The sequence below is a fragment of the Notamacropus eugenii genome, chromosome 7, assembly GCF_028372415.1.
Source record: "Notamacropus eugenii isolate mMacEug1 chromosome 7, mMacEug1.pri_v2, whole genome shotgun sequence".
In the NCBI taxonomy this organism is placed as follows: domain Eukaryota; kingdom Metazoa; phylum Chordata; class Mammalia; order Diprotodontia; family Macropodidae; genus Notamacropus; species Notamacropus eugenii.
The window spans coordinates 41,898,918-41,921,262 of record NC_092878.1 but is presented as its reverse complement, the minus strand read 5'-3'; the positions used below and the strand labels follow the sequence as shown (position 1 = coordinate 41,921,262).

At 37.3% G+C, this 22,345-nt stretch overlaps 1 protein-coding gene across 4 annotated transcripts in view; it reads left to right on the top strand.

Annotated features, from left to right (window-relative positions):
- The first annotated feature begins 2,266 nt into the window (after nt 1-2,266).
- NOVA1 (NOVA alternative splicing regulator 1) overlaps nt 2,267-22,345 on the top strand; it is a 166,031-nt gene continuing 145,952 nt past the window's right edge. The window contains exons 1-2 of one of the 4 annotated variants that reach the window (XM_072623105.1): nt 2,267-3,387; nt 5,124-5,267. In XM_072623105.1, the coding sequence (XP_072479206.1) occupies nt 3,252-3,387; nt 5,124-5,267 (280 nt within the window). In that variant the 5' untranslated portion in view covers nt 2,267-3,251. Of the gene's footprint in view, nt 3,388-3,493; nt 3,745-3,830; nt 4,015-5,123; nt 5,268-22,345 lie in introns of those variants that run through there. The other 3 variants (XM_072623103.1, XM_072623104.1, XM_072623106.1) reach the window with 3 other exon arrangements.

The window sequence follows — 22,345 nt, the reverse complement described above, 5'->3', positions numbered from 1 at the left end:
TAATCATTTCAGACCTTATCCTTTTTGCTCAATTCCCTGCACTAATCCTTAGTGTATGACGATAGCTTCCTATTACACTACAAAACAAGACCCTAATCTTCACCTTTAACTTCAAAGTTCTGGACTAACATACCTCACTTATCTCACTTTCCATACCTCTTTCTCTCAAGAGTAGTTCTGGGGCTCTAATAAGCAAAGTCCATCACTTCCATCACCTTTTCACTCCCAACTTCAAGCCTTTCTCTGAACTAAGCCATACCTCATCCTTCTTGTAAGTCATCTATCCATCATTCAAACAGCACCACAAATTTCATCTCTTTCCTGAAGTCTTTCTGGAATTAACCTCTGTTCATAGAATTTCTTTTTCTTTTCTTTCTCTAGCTTTTCCCCCTGGAATGTTTTTTCTTATTTTAAAAACATTTTATATCACCTTTTTCTCCATTTCCCTACCCGGAGAGTCATCCCCTATAACACAGAATAAGAGAGAGAGAGAGAAAGGGAGAGAGAGAGAGAGAGAGAGAGAGAGAGAGAGAGAGAGAGAGAGAGAGAGACAGACAGACAGACAGACAGACAGACAGACAGACACAGAGAGAGACAGAGAGAGAGTCAGAGAGAGACAGAGAGAGATAGAGAGACAGAAAGAGACAGAGAGAAAGAGAGAGAGAGACAGAGATAGAGAGACAGAAAGAGACAGAGAGAAAGAGAGAGAGACAGACAGAGAGAGAGAGACAGAGAGAGACAGAGAGACAGAGAGAGACAGAGAGACAGAGAGAGACAGAGAGACAGAGAGACAGAGACAGAGAGAAAGAGAGAGACAGAGAGAGACAGAGACAGAGACAGAGAGAAAGAGAGAGACAGAGAGAGAACAGGGTTCTGCAAAACTACTCCTGAGTCTGCCAGTCTACGCAGGGCTTCATCTCTACAATCCTCCATTTCTACATACATTTTCTCATCTCTCCTTCCTTACCAAGCTTGGTCAGAAAATGGCATTTCGGCTGCTTTCCCTGCGCATCGCCTCACTAAAGAATTTACTCTGGGCTTGAATATCATGAAAACATAAGGGAAACTCTTTAGGCAGCGGTGCTGTTTGCGCATACGTTGCGAGTGTGTGTGGGAATAGGACTTAAACACGCTGAACCAGACAACTACGTAGAACTGAGCTTTTCCGTACCCAGTGTGGCGTAGGGGTGGGAGACGGAGATTTGAGGATGATGCAGTCCAGTCCCCTTATTTTACATTTAAAAAGCCTAGCCTCCAGAGAGGAGAAATGACTCGCTCAAGGTCACCCAATTAATGTGGGGCAGAGCCGGAGCTACCTAGCCCTGAGAGTGATGGGTTCATTCAGTCATTCAGCAAACACTTCTCTATCATCTCTTACGTGCCAGGCACACGGAGGAAGCATGGCTTTAGAGGCATAGGAAACCGGCTTTGGAGTGAGGAAGACCTCGGATTCCAGTTGTGCCGGTGACACCTCCCAGCCAGGTGACCACCACCGGCAAACATTTCCCCTTCCAGTGTCCCAGACCGCTCTGTCAATCGCCTCAAGTTTCAGACAGTTGCCGATCTGCATCACTGGAAGGAGTTCCCCACACTGATGAAATCACAGGTCGGGACCGAGAGCCATGTGCGAGGCGCTGCGCTGAGCTACCTCCATGTGCTTACGGTGGTGTGCTTGCTCCACGTTTGTTAGTGCTCTCTGTCTACACTCGGCGGTGCTTTTTCTGTCTGGAGACGCTCAGCACCTGGAGGGGACAGCCCTCCCCTATGGCCATGGCTCTGCGCATCGCCGGGCGGCGCCGCATCCGAGGACGGCTTTCTCCCAAAGGTAAGGACGCTTGTGTCGCGCCCGGCTCCGGCTCCGCTCCGCGGGATGCTCGCTCCCTCCGGTGCTCTCGGTGACTGTGGCATTTCTGGGGTGCAGGGGACTTGTGCTTAGGACTGGGTCAAGGGCTTTCCCTAGAACGGCTCTGCCGTCGGCGGTCACCCCGATGTCCTTCCCGACACGGTCCCGGGGCCGCCGACGCCAGGCAGACCCCCCAAGACCCGGTCCTCGCCTTTCCCCTCCCGCCCCAGCGCTACCTCTCGTCACCCCGCGTCGTGATTGGCGAAGCCGCCGGCGGGCGCGGCTCGGCACTCCGCTTCCTATTGGCCGCGGGGGCCGTCGGTTGGGCGAGCTGTTCCCGCCTCCTTGGCCTAGCAGGTTGCCTTGACTCCTTAGTTTCTGCGACAAGCTCTCCGTGTTTGGCTGAGCCGTGTTGCTGGGGCCGAGAGACCTTTCACCCCCGCTTCCCCTGCCCGCACCCCGCCGCCCCCTCCCGCCCCTTCGCACTCGCACACACGCACGCTCCCTCCCTCCCTCGGCTGAGGCAGCGGTGGCCGGGAGGCGGCGGCGGCGGCGCTGCTGAGAGGCGCGGACCCGAGCGCGAAGTGTGTGGGAGTCTACGAACTCCCCCCCTCTCCGCCCCCCTCCCTCCCTCCCTCCCTCCCTCCCCGCCGGCGGCCCCCCCTCCCCCCCAAGCGGGAGAGAAATAATGAGAGAGTCGGAGCGGCGGCGGCGGCAGCAGCAGCAGCGGCAGCGGCAGCGGCGGCAGCAGCAGCGCCGAGCAGCCCAGGCTCCAGCAGCAGCGCTCGGGCGGCGGCAGCGGCGGCAGCGGCGGCAGCGGGCGCGGGGAGCCCGGCGCTAGAGCCCGCTCCTTCGCAGCCTCCTTCTCCTCTCCTCCGCCCGCCGCCTCCGTCCTTCCCTCCTCCCCTCTCTCCCTCCCTCGCTCCCGCGCACTCGCTCCTCTCCTTCCTCTTCTCCTTCTCTCTCCTCCATCCTCCCGGTCGCTCCATCCCACTCTCCCCTCCCCTCCCTCCCTTCCCTGCCCGGGACTGACTCCCCGCTCCCGACTCTGCACTGCAGCGGAGCCCTCCCCTCCCCAGCGAGGCTCGACCCGCGTTCCTTTTTTTCCGAAAGAAATTTCAGTGGAGACCATTGAAGGGAAAGGGGAGGGGAGAGGAAGGAAGGAAGGAAGAAGAAGAAGAAAAAGAAGAGAAGAAAATTTCTGTTCTTAAAAAAAAACAAACCAAACCCAAAACTCAGTCATTAAAAAAAAAAAACCCTAACACCCTCCCCTCTTCCTCCTCCTCCTTCTCCTCTCCCCCCCTCCCCCGAACGCGGAAAAAAAAAAAAAGAAAAGAAAAGCAAAGATCAGACAAGCCAGGACAAAAGGGAGAACATTCTCCCCGGAGCAGCGGCGGCAACAGCCAACATGATGGCGGCAGCTCCCATCCAGCAGAACGGGACCCACAGCGGGGTGCCCATAGACCTCGACCCGCCGGACTCCCGGAAAAGACCGCTGGAAGCCCCCCCTGAAGCCGGCAGCACCAAGAGGACCAATACGGGCGGTGGGTATCGGCTTCCACCGCCTTCCCTCCCCATCCCCCTCCCCCCCCTGCCCGCCCCTTCCCTCCCTCCCTGCTCCCTCCCTCCTCCCCCTCCCCGCTCCCTCCCTCCTCCCTCGCTCCCTCTCTCTCCTCTCCAGGCTTGGACACCGCCAGCCTCTCTTACCTGCCATCTCTTCCCTCCTCGCCTCCCGCTTCGCCCCGCAGCCCCCCTCCTCCGCTCTCCCCTCTCCTCCTCCCCTTCCCCAACATTTCCATTTCTATGTTTATCATTCATCAAAATGGCGACCGTTTTCCGAATAGACCCATCTTTCTGTTTAATCTGTAGAGAGGGTAACCCTTTAAATGTGCTATACTTAGGTAAGGGGAGGGGAGCGGGGGAGGGGAGCGGGGTCTGCGGAGGGAGGGATGACAGGACCCTCCGCCGGGGGCTCGGGGGATCCCCGAGGCGCGCTTGCATACGGCTTGCTTCTGAACAGTTGGCTCCGAGAAATAAATGAACGGTCCTTGGGATGGGGAGAAACGGAGACTTGGGGTTCTTTTAAATCTCTCTTCCCGTTCCTTTTCTTTGGGCCACAAGTTGAATGAAAAAGAAAAAAAAAAAGATCGCTGCATGCTGCCGCTGCCGGTGTAAATATCTCCTTGAGGTGTCTGGGGGGTGTGTATGGGGTGGGGGGCGGGGGGCGGTGGTAGTTACCAGCCTGCGCCCCCCAAAGAGGAGCGGTGGCGGGACCGGGGCGCTGGAGTCCGCCTAGCCATGCACCGAGTCCGAGGTGAATGATCGCCAGCCTCTACCGTAGCGGAGGACGGGGGTACACCTGCGGTGTCTGGGAGAGGCGGATGGACTTTGGAGCAGGAAAGGATCCCCCAGAAATGAAAGTTCCCCGTCTTCAGTCATTTTATAAAATCACCGAATTTTTCCCGTCCCTGCCTTTGCGATCTCACCAATTTTTGTAGTAGCTTTGATGGAGACGTTAGGTGTTGTGTCCCTTTTAAGTACTTTAAATAAGTGACTCTTAAGCTGTGGATGATTGGGAAGAATTCTTAAAGTCTCTTAATGAACGAGCTTCAAAGAGATCCTAGTAGACGGGGAAGGAGTAAAGGGATGTATTAGGATTGCTTAGGTTGGCCATCTATATCTATATATCTATATCTATCTGTATCTGTATGTAGATATATATGCCCCATTGAATGATTACTTGGCTCTTAAGGTTGGAATGAAATCCCTGCAGTTTGGGTGGATGGTAGTTGTTTGGCACACTTTAAAGCAGGGGGCGGGCAGTAGAAACTAATTTTATATATTTGTTCATGACAAATGGCTCATCGTACAGTACTGTTACTTTGTATCCTTTTTCTATAAAGACTACAGTCTATCACCATGTCAATTCCCTGGAGTTTTGTTACATTGGTTATTTTATTTTGCCATGGTAACCACAGATAGAATTGGAATAGTTCCACATTTGGAATAACAACTGGAATTTAGTCATCTGTTTCTACACCACTGCAAAGTGATGAAATAGGTTTAGATTTTATTTGCTCACATTCAGATCTAAGAATCTCGAACAATGAGAAATATGTTTTGCACACAAAAACTTCTTTGGTATATCACTGGTTGGTTTGGTTTTTTATCATATTTTATATAAATGTATGCCTGATGCTTTAACTGCTTCTCTTTGGGGGAGAATATAGAAAGTTTCCGAAATCACCTTAACCTGGTTACATGTCTTTCCATTTTTCAGAAGACGGCCAGTATTTTCTAAAGGTTCTCATACCTAGTTATGCTGCTGGATCTATAATTGGGAAGGGAGGACAGACAATTGTTCAGTTGCAAAAAGAAACTGGAGCCACCATCAAGCTGTCTAAGTCCAAAGATTTTTACCCAGGTAGGTGCAATGATGATGAGCACATTATTTGAATTCCCAAGGAGATATAGACTAGATCTTCATGTGTGATGTTCTGCATAGAGCACTTCCCATAAGTGCTATGGCAAACATAAAAACAGTTAAGAAATCAAACATTGTTTATTGTGCTTTGTTTCTAGAATTGACTTGATATTGCTTGTTAAAGTGAGAGAAAGTGATTTACACTGAGATCATAAACACTATTCTTTTGGGTGTTTTTTTTAAGACTTTATTCTTATTGGGGGATGGGGGAGGGAAGATAGCTGGCATTAGGAAAGAGGGTACTTCTGAAGTTTCAGACATCAATGTGATGACAATTAGACTAGAGTAAATTTATAGTGGGGGGGGGGGAGCTTCTTAAAGAATGGGCCATTTCCTTCTAAATCCATCATATACCTTCTATCTGCTTCATTGCTTTGTTTGCTGGCCCTAGAATGAAGTAAGGAGGACAAGTATTGCCTCTTAAAGATGTTTCTTTTATAATGTGCACTTATTCTAGTTGTGAAAGAAAAATATACTGTGCTGTTATGTAAGAAGTACATCTTCAAAATGTATATTACATACCTACTCTATTTGCATAAAATATTCGTGAACATTTTGATGTGGTAACTGTAGTCACCTAGTAGCTAGAATGTGGCAGTTTCTTGGATCTAATATTTTTGCTCTTCCCTGAGGTTTTTTTGGGGGGGGGGGAATGAGAGGGCAGTGAATCATATTTTGTACATTCCAAAATGTTGATAATCTGTCCATTGTTTTGCTTATTCAACAAATGGGATTTAATTATTATAAAATAATTCTACTAGGTAACACATTCTTGGCTGATGATTTTATTTAGAAATAGCCAATTGGTTATGGTATATTTTTCACTCTAGAGGTTGATAATTTGGTGCTGAGGTGACCAATATTGCCGATTTTTTTTTCTGTAGGAAGGCAAAGCTGTTTTGCTTTCGGGGATCTAGATTCAGTAAGATGACTGAATACTATATAACAGCAAAGACAGCTGGCATGAGTGTAAGCAGAACGTTTGGAGTATTTCATTTTCATAGCCAATTCTCTTGGTAGACAGAAGTGCATCATTATTCTGGATAAGAAGGTTCAGTCTTGTTAAAATTGCCATTACTTGTGTAAATTGTTCGTTGTATTTTGGGTTAACACATGAAATTTATGAAACAAAAATGTACTATAATAGAGCTGAAGTTACTGTAAAGTTTAGGGCTTAGTAGCATGTAGTTTTGTAGATGCCTTGTCTCTGAAACTTTTCTTTATGCATTAGGAAAGTTTGCTAACATATTCATACTCATACATTTTGAAAGGTATGTTATGGTGAAAGAATCAATGTGGAATTTTGAAAAGTCTTCATAGAAATAAAAGCACTCAAAAGAGCTTGATTGCAGAATTAATAACGTAATAGTTCTGGGAAAAGAGCTGCAATGGTAAATTAAATTCACTGTCAATAGATGAAAATGAAATAGCTTCCTTGCATTATACATGAGGTGGTATCAGATGTGCAGGGATGTTACAGAAAATTGGTGTTTATGAAGGATATTCCAAATAGTAAATTAAATGCCTTTTCATTTGAAGATAGTTTATTTACAGTGGGTTGGAAAGGGTACACCAAGGATTAGATCTTTTGTTTAGCACTCTACATAGCAGCACGTGCTTTTTTTTTTTCCTGATTAAGCTGGAATTGCTTTTTTTTTATAGTTGTAAGGCAGATTGTTCAGATAGAGCAAGAACATCTTTTAAAAAAAAATTAAGCTAGAATGAGATGAATTAAAATTTCTGTTGTGCTATAGGGATGTAAACAGATCCAACGTGAATGAAATGTCAGGATAAAAGAAAGCTTGTACTTTGCCTGTAACAGGTGGAATACCATCTCCAAGTCATATGCTATTGAATCAATTTTAAATATAAAGCTTTCTAGCTTATGAGGAACTTTGTTCATTTAGTGCCCAAGCATAATTTTAATGAGATTCTTACCATTGTGACATGGATAGAGCTAACAAATATATCTATCTTGTGACAGACTTTGGATTGTCTTTTTGTTTTGCCTTTGTCCACTAGCCTGTTAAATTTTCAGAAATCCTGGTATTCACACAAACTAACAACTTCTGTGTTTCAACCAATTCTTCTTTCTCATGTAGTGTTAGTGATATGAACCTCGCTCGTTTTTCAGACTAGCTAAAAAATAAAGCTGTGACTGATTCCTAGAGGTGTAAGGAATTCCTTATAGGATTTTGAAATAATTTGGAAGTCCATTTTGTGCTTTCTGTGTATATATGTATAAATGCATTTATATTTACATATATTTACTCACTGTTAATTTCTTGTTAGCATTCATATGTCTGATGTTTATTGCATCAAGTTTTATTACTGAGTCTGACATTAACAGTTTGCAAAAGTTTTAACATTTTAGGAAAAGATGTCATTTATTATGTAATCTAATAATAACATATTTCTTATAGTAAAAACAGAAACAAATTATACCTCTAAATATATCTTTCTGTGTCTATTTTCTGTTTCAATAAAAGGTTAGTTTTCACTTTAGGATGTAATGTGTTCTTTGCAGGCTTAGTTAGAATTTTTTTCCACAGAAAAAACTGATATATTTCTGCATAACTTGCATCCTATGGGGGTAAATATGAGGAATTTTACAAGATCATTTTTATAAATAATTTCCCACTCCAGAATAATAAAAAACAAGTTTAAAAAAACAAAAAATACCAAGTGTCTTGTGTTTTTGTTTCCCTTTGTTTCCTAAGCAATTTCTTTGAAAATTTCTGAAACACATCTTTCTGAACATCCTTTCGCTGAAAGTATGAAATGAAAAATCGAAGAAAAAACACATTTTCCAAACTGATATGAATTTAACATGCCAAATCAGATATTGCATTGTAAATTGTATTTTAAAATTTCAGATAAAAATAAAACGTCTTGTATATGAAGTAAAATTGTATGGAATTGTGAATATGTATGTTTTCAAATGTGGCACCTGGGAAAAGGTACTACAAGTTAATGTTGTGTTTTGCTTTTCTTCGAGCTATACTACATACTTTTTATCCAGCTTCTTTTTTTCTAAGTCGGAACGAAACACTTTTTTTTGAGGGATTATTTGAGGCTTTTTTTTTTTTTTTAACTAAAAGCAGTGCAAATAGATTTCTTCATGTGTTCTGTATACAGTTATGTCAAAGTAGTTTGTTATAGTAAAAGCCAACTTGTTTTTTGCAACTCACTGGATTTTAAATGAACAATTACCTTCAATTATGTAATATGTCATGATCTGGTAATTGAATTTTATGCAATCTAGAGGAGTTATGTTTAATTTTTTTTTTTTTTATGAATTCACTGCAATTCCTACCTCTATCAGCATTTAGATGGACATCAGGAAACCTTGCTGACTGATCTATCTGTGAAACATATAGAGAGTATGCTGTAGATTTTAGGGGCTTTATTTACATATGTATTATTATTACTGCTTAATTTTTGTACATGACGCTTCAGACATGTTTCCTACAAATAGGAAGAATATTCTTGATATCCTATATGCCAGTTTGTGAAGGTATTGGATAACAGTTATATTGGTTTGGATAACCATTTGATATGAACCTGTTCTTTGTGGTTTGGAAGTTGAATTGGGTAACAAATAAACATTTTTATCAAGTAATATTCATAAATCATATTTTCATTTTATTTCTCTTGACCTTATAACTTTATTACATCATTGACTAAATTAAGTTGATTTATGACTCTTGTCATAACAAAGGTGATAGATATTTTAGTTGATTACCAAGTAAAAACAAGAATGAATGATTATTTACTTTTGGTGAGTTCAGCATCCTCACTCCTACCCTTCATAATGCTTTTTTTTGGGAGGGGGAAGTAGGGGAATGGTGGTTAGAGAAAACTTAGTGGCCATGTTTTGGTTTTGATGATTACGTGTTAGAAATAATGCTGTTTTTAGACATCAAAAGAATAATGTGGCTATGACAAGATCCGTTTCTGCTGTTTTTATAATTGCTGAAAGATCCTGGTATTGTTATATTTAAAATAAAACATAAATCCAATACTGCAATTTCAATATTTTTTTATCATCAACTTCTCAAAGCATGTTGTAAATACTTGCTCCTTTTGTTGGAAAGACAAACCAACTTAAAAGCATTGTGGCTTATGTTTTCTCCCAAAATCATTTGGATAACTAGAATCACATTAGTTGTAACAATTAAAAAGCCAAGGGGAAAACTCTAAAGCCAAACACCTTTGCTTATAGAGAGTATTCTTAGTAGGACAGCTGTCAGTTACATTGTGGTTTAGTTGATTGGGGCTTCAAGAGAGGGAAGGGAAGTAGCAATGATTAACTGCCGTTTTTTTCGTTAAAAAAAAATTTAACTATATTAGAATTACTCTAAAAATAGCTTATTTTTGTTCTTCAGTTAATATTTAATGTTATTTTGTTACTTTAAGATTTTGAACTATTTCATATGATAAAGGACTTCACTAGTGGCAGGTTATTACTACATCTAGAAAATAGCATCAATCAGCAATTGTTCTAGGGATAATATAAGAATTACTTAATTATTTTTTTAACACATGTTGACTGATAATGTAATATGAACATCTTGAAAGAAGATGTAATTGCAATAAAATAAAATCATAAGTTTATATTTGCTTTCCTTTTGATTCTTATTAGCATGTTACGATTACTAAATTGAGAATATACTGCAATTAAAAAGTCAATGTAATGAATACAGTATTATTAATTCATTACAGCAAAATTTCAAATACTTATATTTTGTTGCAAATTAATGTTTTTAGTGTTTTCTTTTTAAATTTCTATTTGAAGCCTTGTGGAATTCTGAACATTTTAATTTGTAAAAGTTAATGACTCTTGGAAGGAAACATGCTACATAACACTGTCATATGTATTTTAAAGAGAATTTAGGAAAGGATTAATGAAAGTTAATATGGAAATACTCTAGGTATACTACATGAAATAAGTTGGAGAAAAAGAGCTATGCTTTGGGAATTTTTAGTGGCTATGTGGTATTAAACATACAAGAAGCAAAACTGTCTACAGACAGATTCTTTCCATTGTAGGCTTAAAGAAAGGGGCATTTAAAACTTATTACATAATGTAACCTGCTAATTAAAGTTCGGTCCCTTGTTAGAAAAAAAAAAGATTTCTTTGTAAAGGATACACAAGTATTTCTTTTGCTCCATAAACACGGATGCAATCTTAGGCTTTCTTTTTTCTTTCTTTTTCTTTTATTTTTCAGTCTAATATAGTAATGCTGGTAAAAGCACAACTTTTAGGAGTTAGTGCAGCTTTTAGAAATAGCACTGGGGGATGGGGTGGGAGGTTTGTGCCTGATTGCCATCTCATTTCCATCTTTGGATACAGCTCTAGCATAAAGTTAAACAACATCTGCAGATATCTGACTGACAAACATCTCTCTGGGACTCATCATTGCAGCCTGCAGCAGGTGCACTCAGCTATGCAGCCCTTCTCAAAAAGAGGTTAGTTTGTTCTAACATTTATCAGTAGACCAGTGGGAACAAGTGACTTTGTAGAAGAGGGGTGGTTGTCACTCGTCCAGTGCTGAAATACTACAGGTAATTGGGCTGGACTGGTGAGAACTGTGGCAGCGTGCTTCTCACGTTGCATTGCAGCTGCTCTGAAGCTTAATTAATGTGACCCTCAGAGGCCTCAGCGTCATGGTATCAACCTCTACACGCTAGAAATGGAGAGGACACCTTTTCCAATTCTTTTTGATGCTGATGTTAGTAAAGTTTCACTTCACCTAGTTCTTTATATGTTGAATAGACATGTCCAAATATTTGTCTCTAAAGGGGCAATTCATTTTAAAATCTATATCCTAAAGGGAGGAACTTATAAAAAGAATAATGTAAAAAAGTAGAGTCTTATGGGGGGAGAAAAAAAATATTGTAAGGATAAAAACCATTGAATTAAGAATTTGAATAAAGGAAGGTAGAAATTAGTTTGTAGAGGAAATAATCTAAGAATAATAAATTTATTTTAGTAAGCAAACTATTCATCTTAAAATGAACTTTTTTTTTTTTTTTTTTTTGCAATCACTAAAACACTGTAGTGCTTTTTGATGACGATGATTTATCATGGCACTAAAATCTGCCAGATATTTTGTGTTCGTGCACATGTGACAATAGAGGTAGATGAAAGTTGATAGGGAAGTACTTTTAAACTTCATCTTTGAGTACAGTTTTGTTTAATAAATAAATTTAACTATTCAAATTAAAAAAAAAATGTTTAGGAAACAGTTATTCTCTCAGTGATTAGTTTGGGCTTGCTTTCTTTCCTTCTTTCCTCCTGAATGTATTCAAAGTACTTTGCACCTTAACCTTTTGTTTCCTTGGACAATATTTGTGTGGCTATACTGAGTGTCATTAGGTGAGTTCTGGATATGTAGGCCTCATGTCAGTGTACATTAATTTCCTTTTAAATTCATAAGGTAAATATGAATTTCATACTAGATTTGAGAAGATGGTCATCTTATGTTTAGATAATTGGGTTTTAATTTAGGTGAATAAGATGTTTAATAAATATTGTTGACTTTTCAATTCTGTTATCATTGCTAATTTGTTACTGTATCATCAGTTATTGAAGTATAATTCAAAGTTGGCTTCTAAATTTGTAGATTTTTTTTAGCATGATTGATAGCATACATTTTTTCCTGAAGTCTTTATTAGTTTTTCCAGACATCTTATAAGGAAAATTTAATTTGAAAGAAAGTATTTTAATTAGTTTCATAAGGTGGTATACTTTGTCTCTTGTAATGAATAAGGGGACAGCATGAAACTAAACTTCTTTACTGAAGAAGTATAGTGAAAATTAGTGTCCCATCTTTTACCTCTTCAAAATGTTTATTATATTCTCCAGTTTAATTTTAGTGATACTTATTTGCTAATTCTACCTGATGTTGAAATTAATGGCTCACTCTTCTCCAAGGATTTCTTCTGACTTAGGGATCTGGCATTCACCTGAAATTGGCTCTCAGAAATTTCACATACATAGTTGCCTGTGATCTTTACTTTTTGGCATTTCATGAATACAACGAATAAGCCCACCTAAAGGACAAAAAGACCACCTAAAATAGATACTTCGGCAACGCAGACCTTGACAGATTTTTAATATTTAGCGCTTTATGCAGCTGTTTGGATACCCTCTCCTGTGATAGATTTCTGGTTGTGAGAACACATGAAATCTGCACTCCAGCATTGATCTTTTGCTGCTTCCTGCAGGGCCTGTCATGGCATCGTTGACAGGATCAAATGAAAATTGAAATCAGTATCTTGAGTTTTTTAAGAACAAAATGACACAGGTAAGATTATTTGGTATGAAAAATTCTTGATCATTTAATTTTATTCTTACGAGTTTCATTATTGGTAAATTAAGGTTTTAGTGGGGTTTTTTTTCCTGTTCCATGGTACGTTGGTCCCTCTTATGTGGTGTATTAGTAATCTCCAACATTTTTGGCTTTTGGAACTGAATTTTTAAATAAAAGTGACATTATACACTTCTTCAAGATATCAGATATCTTGAAGGTTTTAGATATAACTACCTTTCTGATTTCAGTAGTTTTCATTGAGTATCAAGTTGATTATACATTCAAATGCTATTATACCATAGTACTTACCACAGAATGATAAATTACCACAGAATGAAAAACTCTACTCATTATACAGTAATTCTGAATCAGCTTTCAAGTTTTTAAATTTATTCTCATGTATTTTTATTTTGATCCTTTATCAAATGGAGGACCTTTGTTTATCTGGCTTTGTGATTTCATTAATGCTGCATTCCCAAAACATGAATAAAAGTTATCTTATATTCTCTTCTAAAATTTTGATGAGTTGTAGGACATAAATTGAGCAGAAATTGGACTCTTTTTACTGAGTTCTTTTGTTTGTCAACTTAGAAGAAGATACTAACATCTTTGTTTTGTCTAAAAGGTTGAGATACTACTAAATTATGGAAATAAAGCCAATCCTAAAATTAATGGGCATTTTGCATACCTGTATCTAGTAGCAAATTTTAGTAATGCATATTTTAGATATTTGTTTAAGGTACAGTGACATAATATCCATATGCCTATTCCTTGATTCAACAGTAAGGCAAATCACACAGTCTCAACTCTGATAGATTTTGGAGGAAGTTCAAGTTGATAGATCCTTCTGAATTTAGATTTGTCACCAGGCAGTAATTTCTTCCAGATATTTTTAGGGGTAGTTTGTTGTTTGTTTCTTCAGAGGTTCAATCTATTGTCATTATCAACTTTATTGTCTAAGTTGATTAGTTATAAAACTTTTGGATTGACATTTCTTTAATGCTATCAACTGATTGTATAAGTTCAGGTGAAACTAATCAGCAGCTCATTTAAGGAAGGTTGACATTAATGACTTACGTGGATGTTAATTGAATCGTTGGATTAATTTAGACTGGTTAGCCATTATTTAAATAAATTTAATTAGTATAGAGCATTTACATTTTTATTATCTTTGTCCCTGGTCTTGTTTGATTTTGTAGTTTTTTTGGATTTTTTTTGGCATTTTTTCTGTACTTAGATTTCCTATTTTGTTTGTTGTGTTAATTTATCAAGAATATTGATTACCAAACCACTTAAATATTTGATTGGGTATTGCTGTAACAACTCTAAACTATATATTCCATGATCTAATGGATCAGTACTGTATAGTACATCAGTAACGTATAGTACTTGCTGTTTTACTTTTCTCTCACCTGTGACTATTCATGCAGTTACCCTGTGTCCCTACCTCAGGCGGATGGCATTTCTTCTGCTGTAGGTTTTTGCCAAAGCATGTAGCTTTTATTTTTTATCTCTGAAATGCAGCTCTTTCCCATTACAATTCAAATTACTCCCCTCCCCAAAGTCACTTTTTAAAAAAGATTACATCATAGCTTCCTTTTTTGGGTTCTACATCAAATTGACAATCCTTTCTTTCCCTTATGGGCCCCTAGACTCTGGCTGTACTTTTTACTTATGGATGGCTTACTTGACTTTACCAGTGATTTTTGTTTCCCCTTATTCTCATCTTTAGCCCTTGCTATTTTCACATTAATTTCCATTTCTCAAATAGCTTTATTTTAAGTCTCTTGAAAATGTACATATTTGAGAGTAGTTACCCCCTGATTTTGCTGATGGGAACATTATTTCTAGATTCAGAGACTTTTTTTATGAGACCTGATACATTTTAGAAAATGGATTAAAATTTAAAACTTCACTTAAAGTGTGAAAGTGATACAGTATATACAGTATAAAACAATTTTGTAAGAATTCTGTGACTTTTAAATTTAGCACTGGAAAGGTGCTCTACAGTCATTGAATCCAACCTGCATATATGACAAAGGAGGAAACTGAAGTCCAGAGATGGAAAGTGACTTCTTCTGGATTACTGATTCTCAGGCAATACTTACCTAATAAATGGTCATTTTACAAGTGAGCTAATATATTCATATGGCTAGCTGAAGTCAAGGAACTGAAGACATTTGTGTTTTATATTCAGTGTTTAAATATTTAGCTTATCTCAGCAAATAGTTTTTAATCTTCGATTCTGAAGATATACTTTGAAAGTCAGACACCAGGGAGTTCTTTTTTATATATATGTGTGTGTGTGTGTATGTGTGTGTGTGTGTATGTGTGTGTGTGTGTATGTGTGTGTAAAATAAGTTCTTTGCGGTGAACTTGTATCTTTGTTCATTATTGCTTCACAAGTATTTGTTGGCACCTCCTGTGTCCTCTGGGCTATAAATTGCATTCTCTGTGAGACCATTTGGTAATCATGACTTAGAATACAGCCTTTTATGAAAAAAATGCTTCATTTTTTAAATGGTATATGTGATGATGAAAAGTTGGATAAAAGTTTAATTTTCACAAATTAAGTCATATATTCTTATTAAATTCTATAAGTTCAGAGATGTTTTATCCATATTTAATTGGCAGTGCCTTAGCGTTTTAAATTTCTCTGCCATATTGCCTTCACAGGCAAGTTAATGATCAACACTTATTTATTAGAGTATCTTTCTGTTGAAAGGCATTTGATTATTTCATAAGAATCACACAATTTACTGTTGAAAGAGAGATTATAAGTAACCTAGTCCAACATTTGATCTTACACATGAGGAAACTCAGGTCTAGGCAAGGTCTTCTGAATGTAGCATTTAGGAAAAATCATTACGTTAACAAGATTATAAATTTCAATATGTTGCTATAAGTCATACTGTAGTATGAATATAGAACTATGAAATGTTAGAGCTCTAGTTACTTTCTTCCCTTTTTCTCTGCATTTTTTTATGGCACTAAGACTAAATTCCTCTTGAACTAGTTGTCTTCACATATGATGCTTTTTTTGCTTACTAAGATGAAGGCAAATAAGATATTTCAAAAATAACTTTTATCACTTGACTTGAAATATTGAAGGACAAAAGACGGTTAAGTAGTAACTTGGAATGAAAAATAGACCTGATTATATTGCCTAGCAGAAATATGGTCTGGTTCCTTGCTTTCTCCTTTCCTATGTTTGTGATGATTCGGAAATGGAAATGAGTGATTTGATTTCTATTAATCTGATTAATTTCCCCACTTTTTCATGGATTTACTTTGCTTTCATCACTTTCTCACCTTGTTTTTCATTTTTGTGTGTAGAAGAATTGAGGTGTTAGAATAAAAAAAGAAAATTTAGAATTGATGCATCAAAATGGATTTTCCAAGTATTCTCTAATGCATACTTGGTTTTTGCTGTTTTCATGATTATATTTGTGATACTTTTAATAAATATTGTGTGTGTGATCAGGAATTTATAATCCTATATTTGGGAAGACTAGTTATTAAAAGACACAGATAATCTCAGGCATATACAATTAAAATTGGATGCCTTATCTAGAACAATGACTGTTTTTAAAAGCTTTAGTAATCACTTTAATATCTGATTATTTTGTTAAAAATGATCCTTTTCAGATTAATTAACGTTGCTAATCTTTTATTTCCTGTGATAAAAGCTTAAGGACTATTTAGTACCTCACATAATTGCAAAATATGACACCAAGTTCTTAAAAAAATATTTTTTACAACTTCCTTACTTGATTTGGTATTATACCAGTTACTTATATGAAGATGCCACTGAGTAGTGTGCTTATAATATCAGTGTTGAAATAGAGCCATAGTACGTTCATCTTTTGCATTCTAATAAAGCAAAAGGTAATTTACATAATTAACTCAGATGAAACATGGACCTGAGTTAAAGTCACCATATTTTTGACCAACTATTTTGAACTGGGGAGAAGGAAAGGGCAGTTGGTGAGATTAATAAACAAGTGAGAAAGGTGTGGAGTAGGGATGGAGGACTATGGAAAATTATTTATTCTGTGGTGACAAGAAGTTAATAGTGCCATGAGGCCTTTTCCTAGATCAGCTCCAAGGTATAAATAATGCTTTGAACATTGTAAATTAATTACACAACTAAAAATATCAGCTAAATTTAGATTAGGGCAACTAGGTAGCACAGTGGTTAGAGTGCTAGGTGTGGAGTCAGGAAGACTCATCTTGCTGAGTTCAAATGTGGCCTCATACGCTTACTAGTTTTGTGACCCTGTGCAAGTCACTTAACTTTTCCTCAGTTTCATCTTCTGTAAAATGAGCTGGAGAAGGAAAGGGCAAACTGCTCCAGTATCTCTGCCAAGAAAGCCTAAAGTGATGTCATGAAAAGTCAGTTATGACAAACGACCGAACAGCAGCAACAGCAGTTTAGATTTGGCTCGTTCACCCTTTGTCTACAGGTAGGGGAAAGCCATCTAGAACATTTCCTGAAACACATTTATAAGATACAGGTTATCAGAAGCAAGGAGTCTGACCACTTTCAGACTAAATGGACAGAACTGAAAATATGGTCACTAATGTGCTGATATTGGTCATGCTTTTGAATATTTTTTGATGACCTATCTACTGTCCCTAATGTGTACTTTTAAAAGTGGGCATAAATGTCACATGCCAGCATCATATATTCTGCATACTCATGCATATTTAGTTTTATAGATCTGTTGATTTTTGCATGTTTTCCCCCAAAATCCTTTTCTGAAGCAGTAGATTCTATTAGTACTATGAGAATTAATATGTAAAGTAATAATAGCTCACATTTATTAGGTACTTTGAAATTTTTATAGCACTTTCCTCACAATAACTCTGTATAATAGGTGGTACAAATATCCCCAATTTACAGATGAAGAAATATGGCTTAAAGTTGGTCAGGGTTACAAAGCTAAGTGGGAAGCCACATCACAATGGATAGAGTATTGGAATAGGGAACTCCAGATGAGAATACCAGCTACTAATAGAGATAGACAACTGTTCTGAAATTTTTAGGCATAGAGACAGGGCACGGTCAGCTTAGATATATTGCCCAGGATCTCAGCCACTGTATGTCAGAAGCCTAACCTAAACCCAGGCCTTCCTGTCTCAGAACCTTGGTTTCTATCTACTATGCTGTGCTTACTCTCAGGATCTAGTGATACAGATGCTTAAAGTGAGCAGAAGTCAGACGTTTCACCATTCCTAATACATGACTTTTGTACCTGGAGTAGCAGAAGGTAACCCTGATTGTCTATGTGTAATTATTGAATTGAATTGAAGTGGAGACAGAAAAGAATGACTCTCTCCTTATTGAACATGTCAGTCTAGGAAGAAAGAAGGAACCATTCATGATAAAATTCCTGTGATATAAGGGAACCTAGTAAAAAGTATTGGGGGGAAAAATCAAGAGATTCGGGAAGTAGAAATTTGTATTTGGCATCTGACAGCCTTACATATGCAGGATTATTTAAATACACTTATATTTCCTATTCCTTAGGAAAAGGGACTGGACTTGTGATTTATTTTTTATATGAAATTCCACGTTGAGGAAACTCTTTCTACCGTTGTAGTTCTACACCTGTTCTGCAACTTAGTTTGGAGACTTGTACTAGCAAGTATAATGTATGTTTATAATCTGTATCGCAGATGGGTTCAGTTTTTTTCTTAAAACAGTGTTCTTTTATCCATTTATAATTCTGAAAAATAGATCTATTAAAAATATTATCTTCTCTTAGGAATCTTTTAAATGTCTAGGATACATAGTTTTCTACTTTTCATGCCAACTCATCACAGCACATAAATGAACACAATTATCAGTGGAAAGTACTGTGCTACTTGAAGGTTTTAAAAATTTGACATGGTTTACAGTCCATTTGATTGGGATATGTTAGGAAAATTAATACATCTTGTCAGAACTTAGAATTGATTTTTTTAATTCTTGTTACTGGTGTTATATCTTCACCTTACTTTTTAAATCTTGGTTATAGAAATTTATTAGATTTTATCATTATTATTATGTAAGAGACTAACCCCGCTCCCCCCCAAATGATTCTTTGTTAAGTTTAAATCAATCAGTCAGTAAACATTTATTTAGCTCTTACTCTATGCCAGGCGCTATGCTAAGCTGTCGGGATATAAAGGAAAGGCAAAAGACACGGTGCTCACAATCTGATGATTTAAATTTAGATATGTTCAAAAGGACAATTCTTCTTGAAAAAATATTTGCTACTGTTTTCAATTTGGAAAAGGAGATTTAAAATCTGTGTGGCACTTCATATTAGTAAGAGAGATCTTTAGCTACTTATACAGAGAAACATTAAAAATTGAACAGCTGAAGTGACATTAAGCACCAGCTGGAGATTTGAAATCAAAATATTTCTCATGTCATCTGTATTGAAGTGCTATTAAGGATTAGGTAATACTAGTTGTAAAGCTCAAGGTTAACCTGGACATAAAAAATAGAATGTAGGAAAAAGGATTCCTTGGAAACTTTTGTTTAAATTCCAGTGTTCTTGAAATGTTTTTAAAGGAATAAAGAATAGGTACATGCAGTGTGGAATAATGTTTAGAGAGCTTGCCTGAAAGCTAGAAAGACCAGAGTTCAGTTCCCAGCCATCTGGTACCCTTTGTATCCCTCCGCAACTTTCCTAGACTCTGAAGTGGAAGAAAACAGTTTAGAATAGTTCTGTGTCCGTGAGTGTGCCCTCCCAATGACTGAGAGTGAGTCACTTCTCAGTGCCCTAAGCAGCTATCCCAGACTTTGAATTGTAGAACAGTTGCTTATCTGTGTATGTGCAGGGAGTTTCCTCACTTGAAGCTTTCTATGCTGATGAAATAAATGGGTTGGATAGACCAAAACTCAAAGATAAACTATGAACACATACCTGTGTAGCTTTTTTTTACTTGTTACAATATTGCATAGTGTATGACACAATATTTGAATAGAAATTTTGAATTTAGAAAGCATTTTTGTATAAAAGTTGAAATAAATATTTTTACTTAGAAATTATTGACCTTAAATCTTCTTTTTATATTTAATAATAGCTTCTTAGCTACTAAGTATCAGCCAGTTGAATTTAACTGAACCATACTAGTAGTATGACCTCTGATTTTGAAATTAGAACTTTTCTGCCTTTAAAAAAGGTATGTCACTTTCAAAACACCATCACATTTTTAGATAGAATGGTGGATTTGATATCTTGTTTAAAAACTAGAACAGCTCTGCATATGAAAACACAAACTGTGATAATGAGATAGATATGCCATATGTGGTAGTTTAGGTTGGCATATATCGCAAATGGCATGTTTAATGTACTGTATTATCAGGATTAGTAATTTTACAGTTGAAGACTGCTACTTTTATTATATTGGCTCCTGCTGTTGGGCCTATAGTTAATGCTGACAAAACCTTTTCTTTGTAAATCCTTGTTTTCAGCTATTATAAAAATCTGTTCTGGACTAAAATTAACTACATGGGGTCTCAATCTTGGTAATAACAAACTTATTTTATGAAGTTGGCACAGAATTAATGAGAATTTTTAAAAGTTACTTGAGTGGGAAATTTTATAGTACTATCACAGAGAATTACATGACCACCTTGTATTTCTGAACTGTATTAGTTTGTGTTGAATTAGAACAAAGAAGAATTACTAGTTGAATAGTTGTTATGACAAAAGATAGATTAATAAAGAAGATTTATGTGTTATGAAGTTTAGGGGAGCTAGATGGAGTAGTGTATAGAATGTGGTATGTGGAGTCAGAAAGACCTGAATTCAAATCTTGATTCAGAAACTTGTTGGCAAGTTGTTTTGCTTTAGTGTAATCCTCACTTTCCTCATCTGTAATATGGGTAATAATACCTCACATGTTTGTTGTGATGTGCAAATGACATGACATGTAAAGACTTTGCCTACCTTAAAGTGCCAGCTCTTACTGTTATTACTATTATGATAGAGATACTAGTTTTATTCTTGGAAAACTTAAAAGTTCCTGTGATTTATTTTGTGTCAGTAAGGTTTCTTTAGCCCTATTTTTAGTCAAACAATCTGCTTAAAAATAAGATTCTAGTTTTCCCCATATGTAATGTCACTGATTTTGATAAACTATTTCTTATCAAAGATGCTTACCTTAACACTGCTTTCCCCTCTCCCTCCCTCTCCCCCTCACTCCAGCTCTACAGAGTACCTCACAATAAAGATAAATGAAACCAACTCTCTTTATGTGGAAATTTAAATGTTGGGGAAGGGAGGAATAGAAGACTTAACATTATAAGTAACTAAGAATAATACATAGTTCTACCAACATGAATATTAATATCTTGCATTCATGATCATAAAATCATAGATTGAGAGATAGAGGGAACCTTAGAGGTCATCTGGTCTAAACCTTTCTTTACGGATGAGGAAAATGAGGCTTACAGAGATTGGGTAATACCAACATCACATAAGCAGTCAATTTCAGGTGAGATTTCAACCATCCAATTTCACAGTTCCATTCTTTCCACTAACTTTTTATATCATCTAGTCCCTTTTCTGAGTGCTTCTGGATGCTTCATTTTGGATTCTCAATAACATTGAAGGGCAGCAAGACTGATTTTTTTTTCTTTTGTTTTGCCCTTTTAATGAAACTTCCAGTGAGGAAATTCTGTTTATCAAATCAAAGTAGACTGGCAATTACTTTACAACTTATATTCTTGAAAAGTTACTTAGGGCACTAAAGTCAGAATTGGAGCTCAGAGTTTCCTGACTGTATATGCATCATACCATGTAGCCTTTCTAATTATTATTAATTATCAGCCAGGAGAAGAAAACTCGGAAAGATTAAGTGACTCATTCAAATGCAAATCATTTTGCTTCCAGCCCTTGTCTTTAAAGACATAAGACTAAGTTAAAACTGCATTTAGAAAACTATCCAAAATTTACAGAAGATTGGCTGAAGAGAATGTGGCGAACAAAGCACTGAAGTTTAAAGGCCTGAATTTGAGTCACTTGCTGGTAGTGAAAGTCACTTAATGCTTTATAACTCTTCAATCTGTTAATTGAAGGAGTTGGATTAGATGATCTCCAAAGTGTTCAGCTCTGAAACTCTGTGACTCTCAAATTGTACGTGCATATTTTGTTTTTAGGAACATCAATACTAACTATATACAATAAAATAATTGATATATATTCACTGAATCTTACTTTGGATTCTGTGAATTGGGGAGGAACTTAAAGATTATCTAGGTCAATTGTTTCATTTTTCAGATAATGAAATTGAGACAAGTAGTCACACAGTGGAAAAATTTGGAATGACAAGTCAAACTTTCTGACTTTCAACTGAGTGTCCCTTCAGCTCTACCACACTTCTACTTTAAAAAAAAAAATGGTAATTTCATAATAAAAGAACTGAATAAAGTATGATTGTTTAATTATATAAGGAAATGTTTCCTCCCTCAAGGGACATGATTAGGGTAAATTTACTATATTAGTCTAGGAAATGAATTTTTAAAATTTTATTTTGTACTTGTTCTACAACATGACATCATCAAAAGTGTTAAAGCTCTGAAGTTTCTGTTGAAAGATTAATAAATGGAGATTATTCCAATTAGTTTTGGGCACAAATTGGTAAATTAATTTTTACAGTTCTGGTGGTAGAATCATTCAGATTCATAACGGGCCTCCC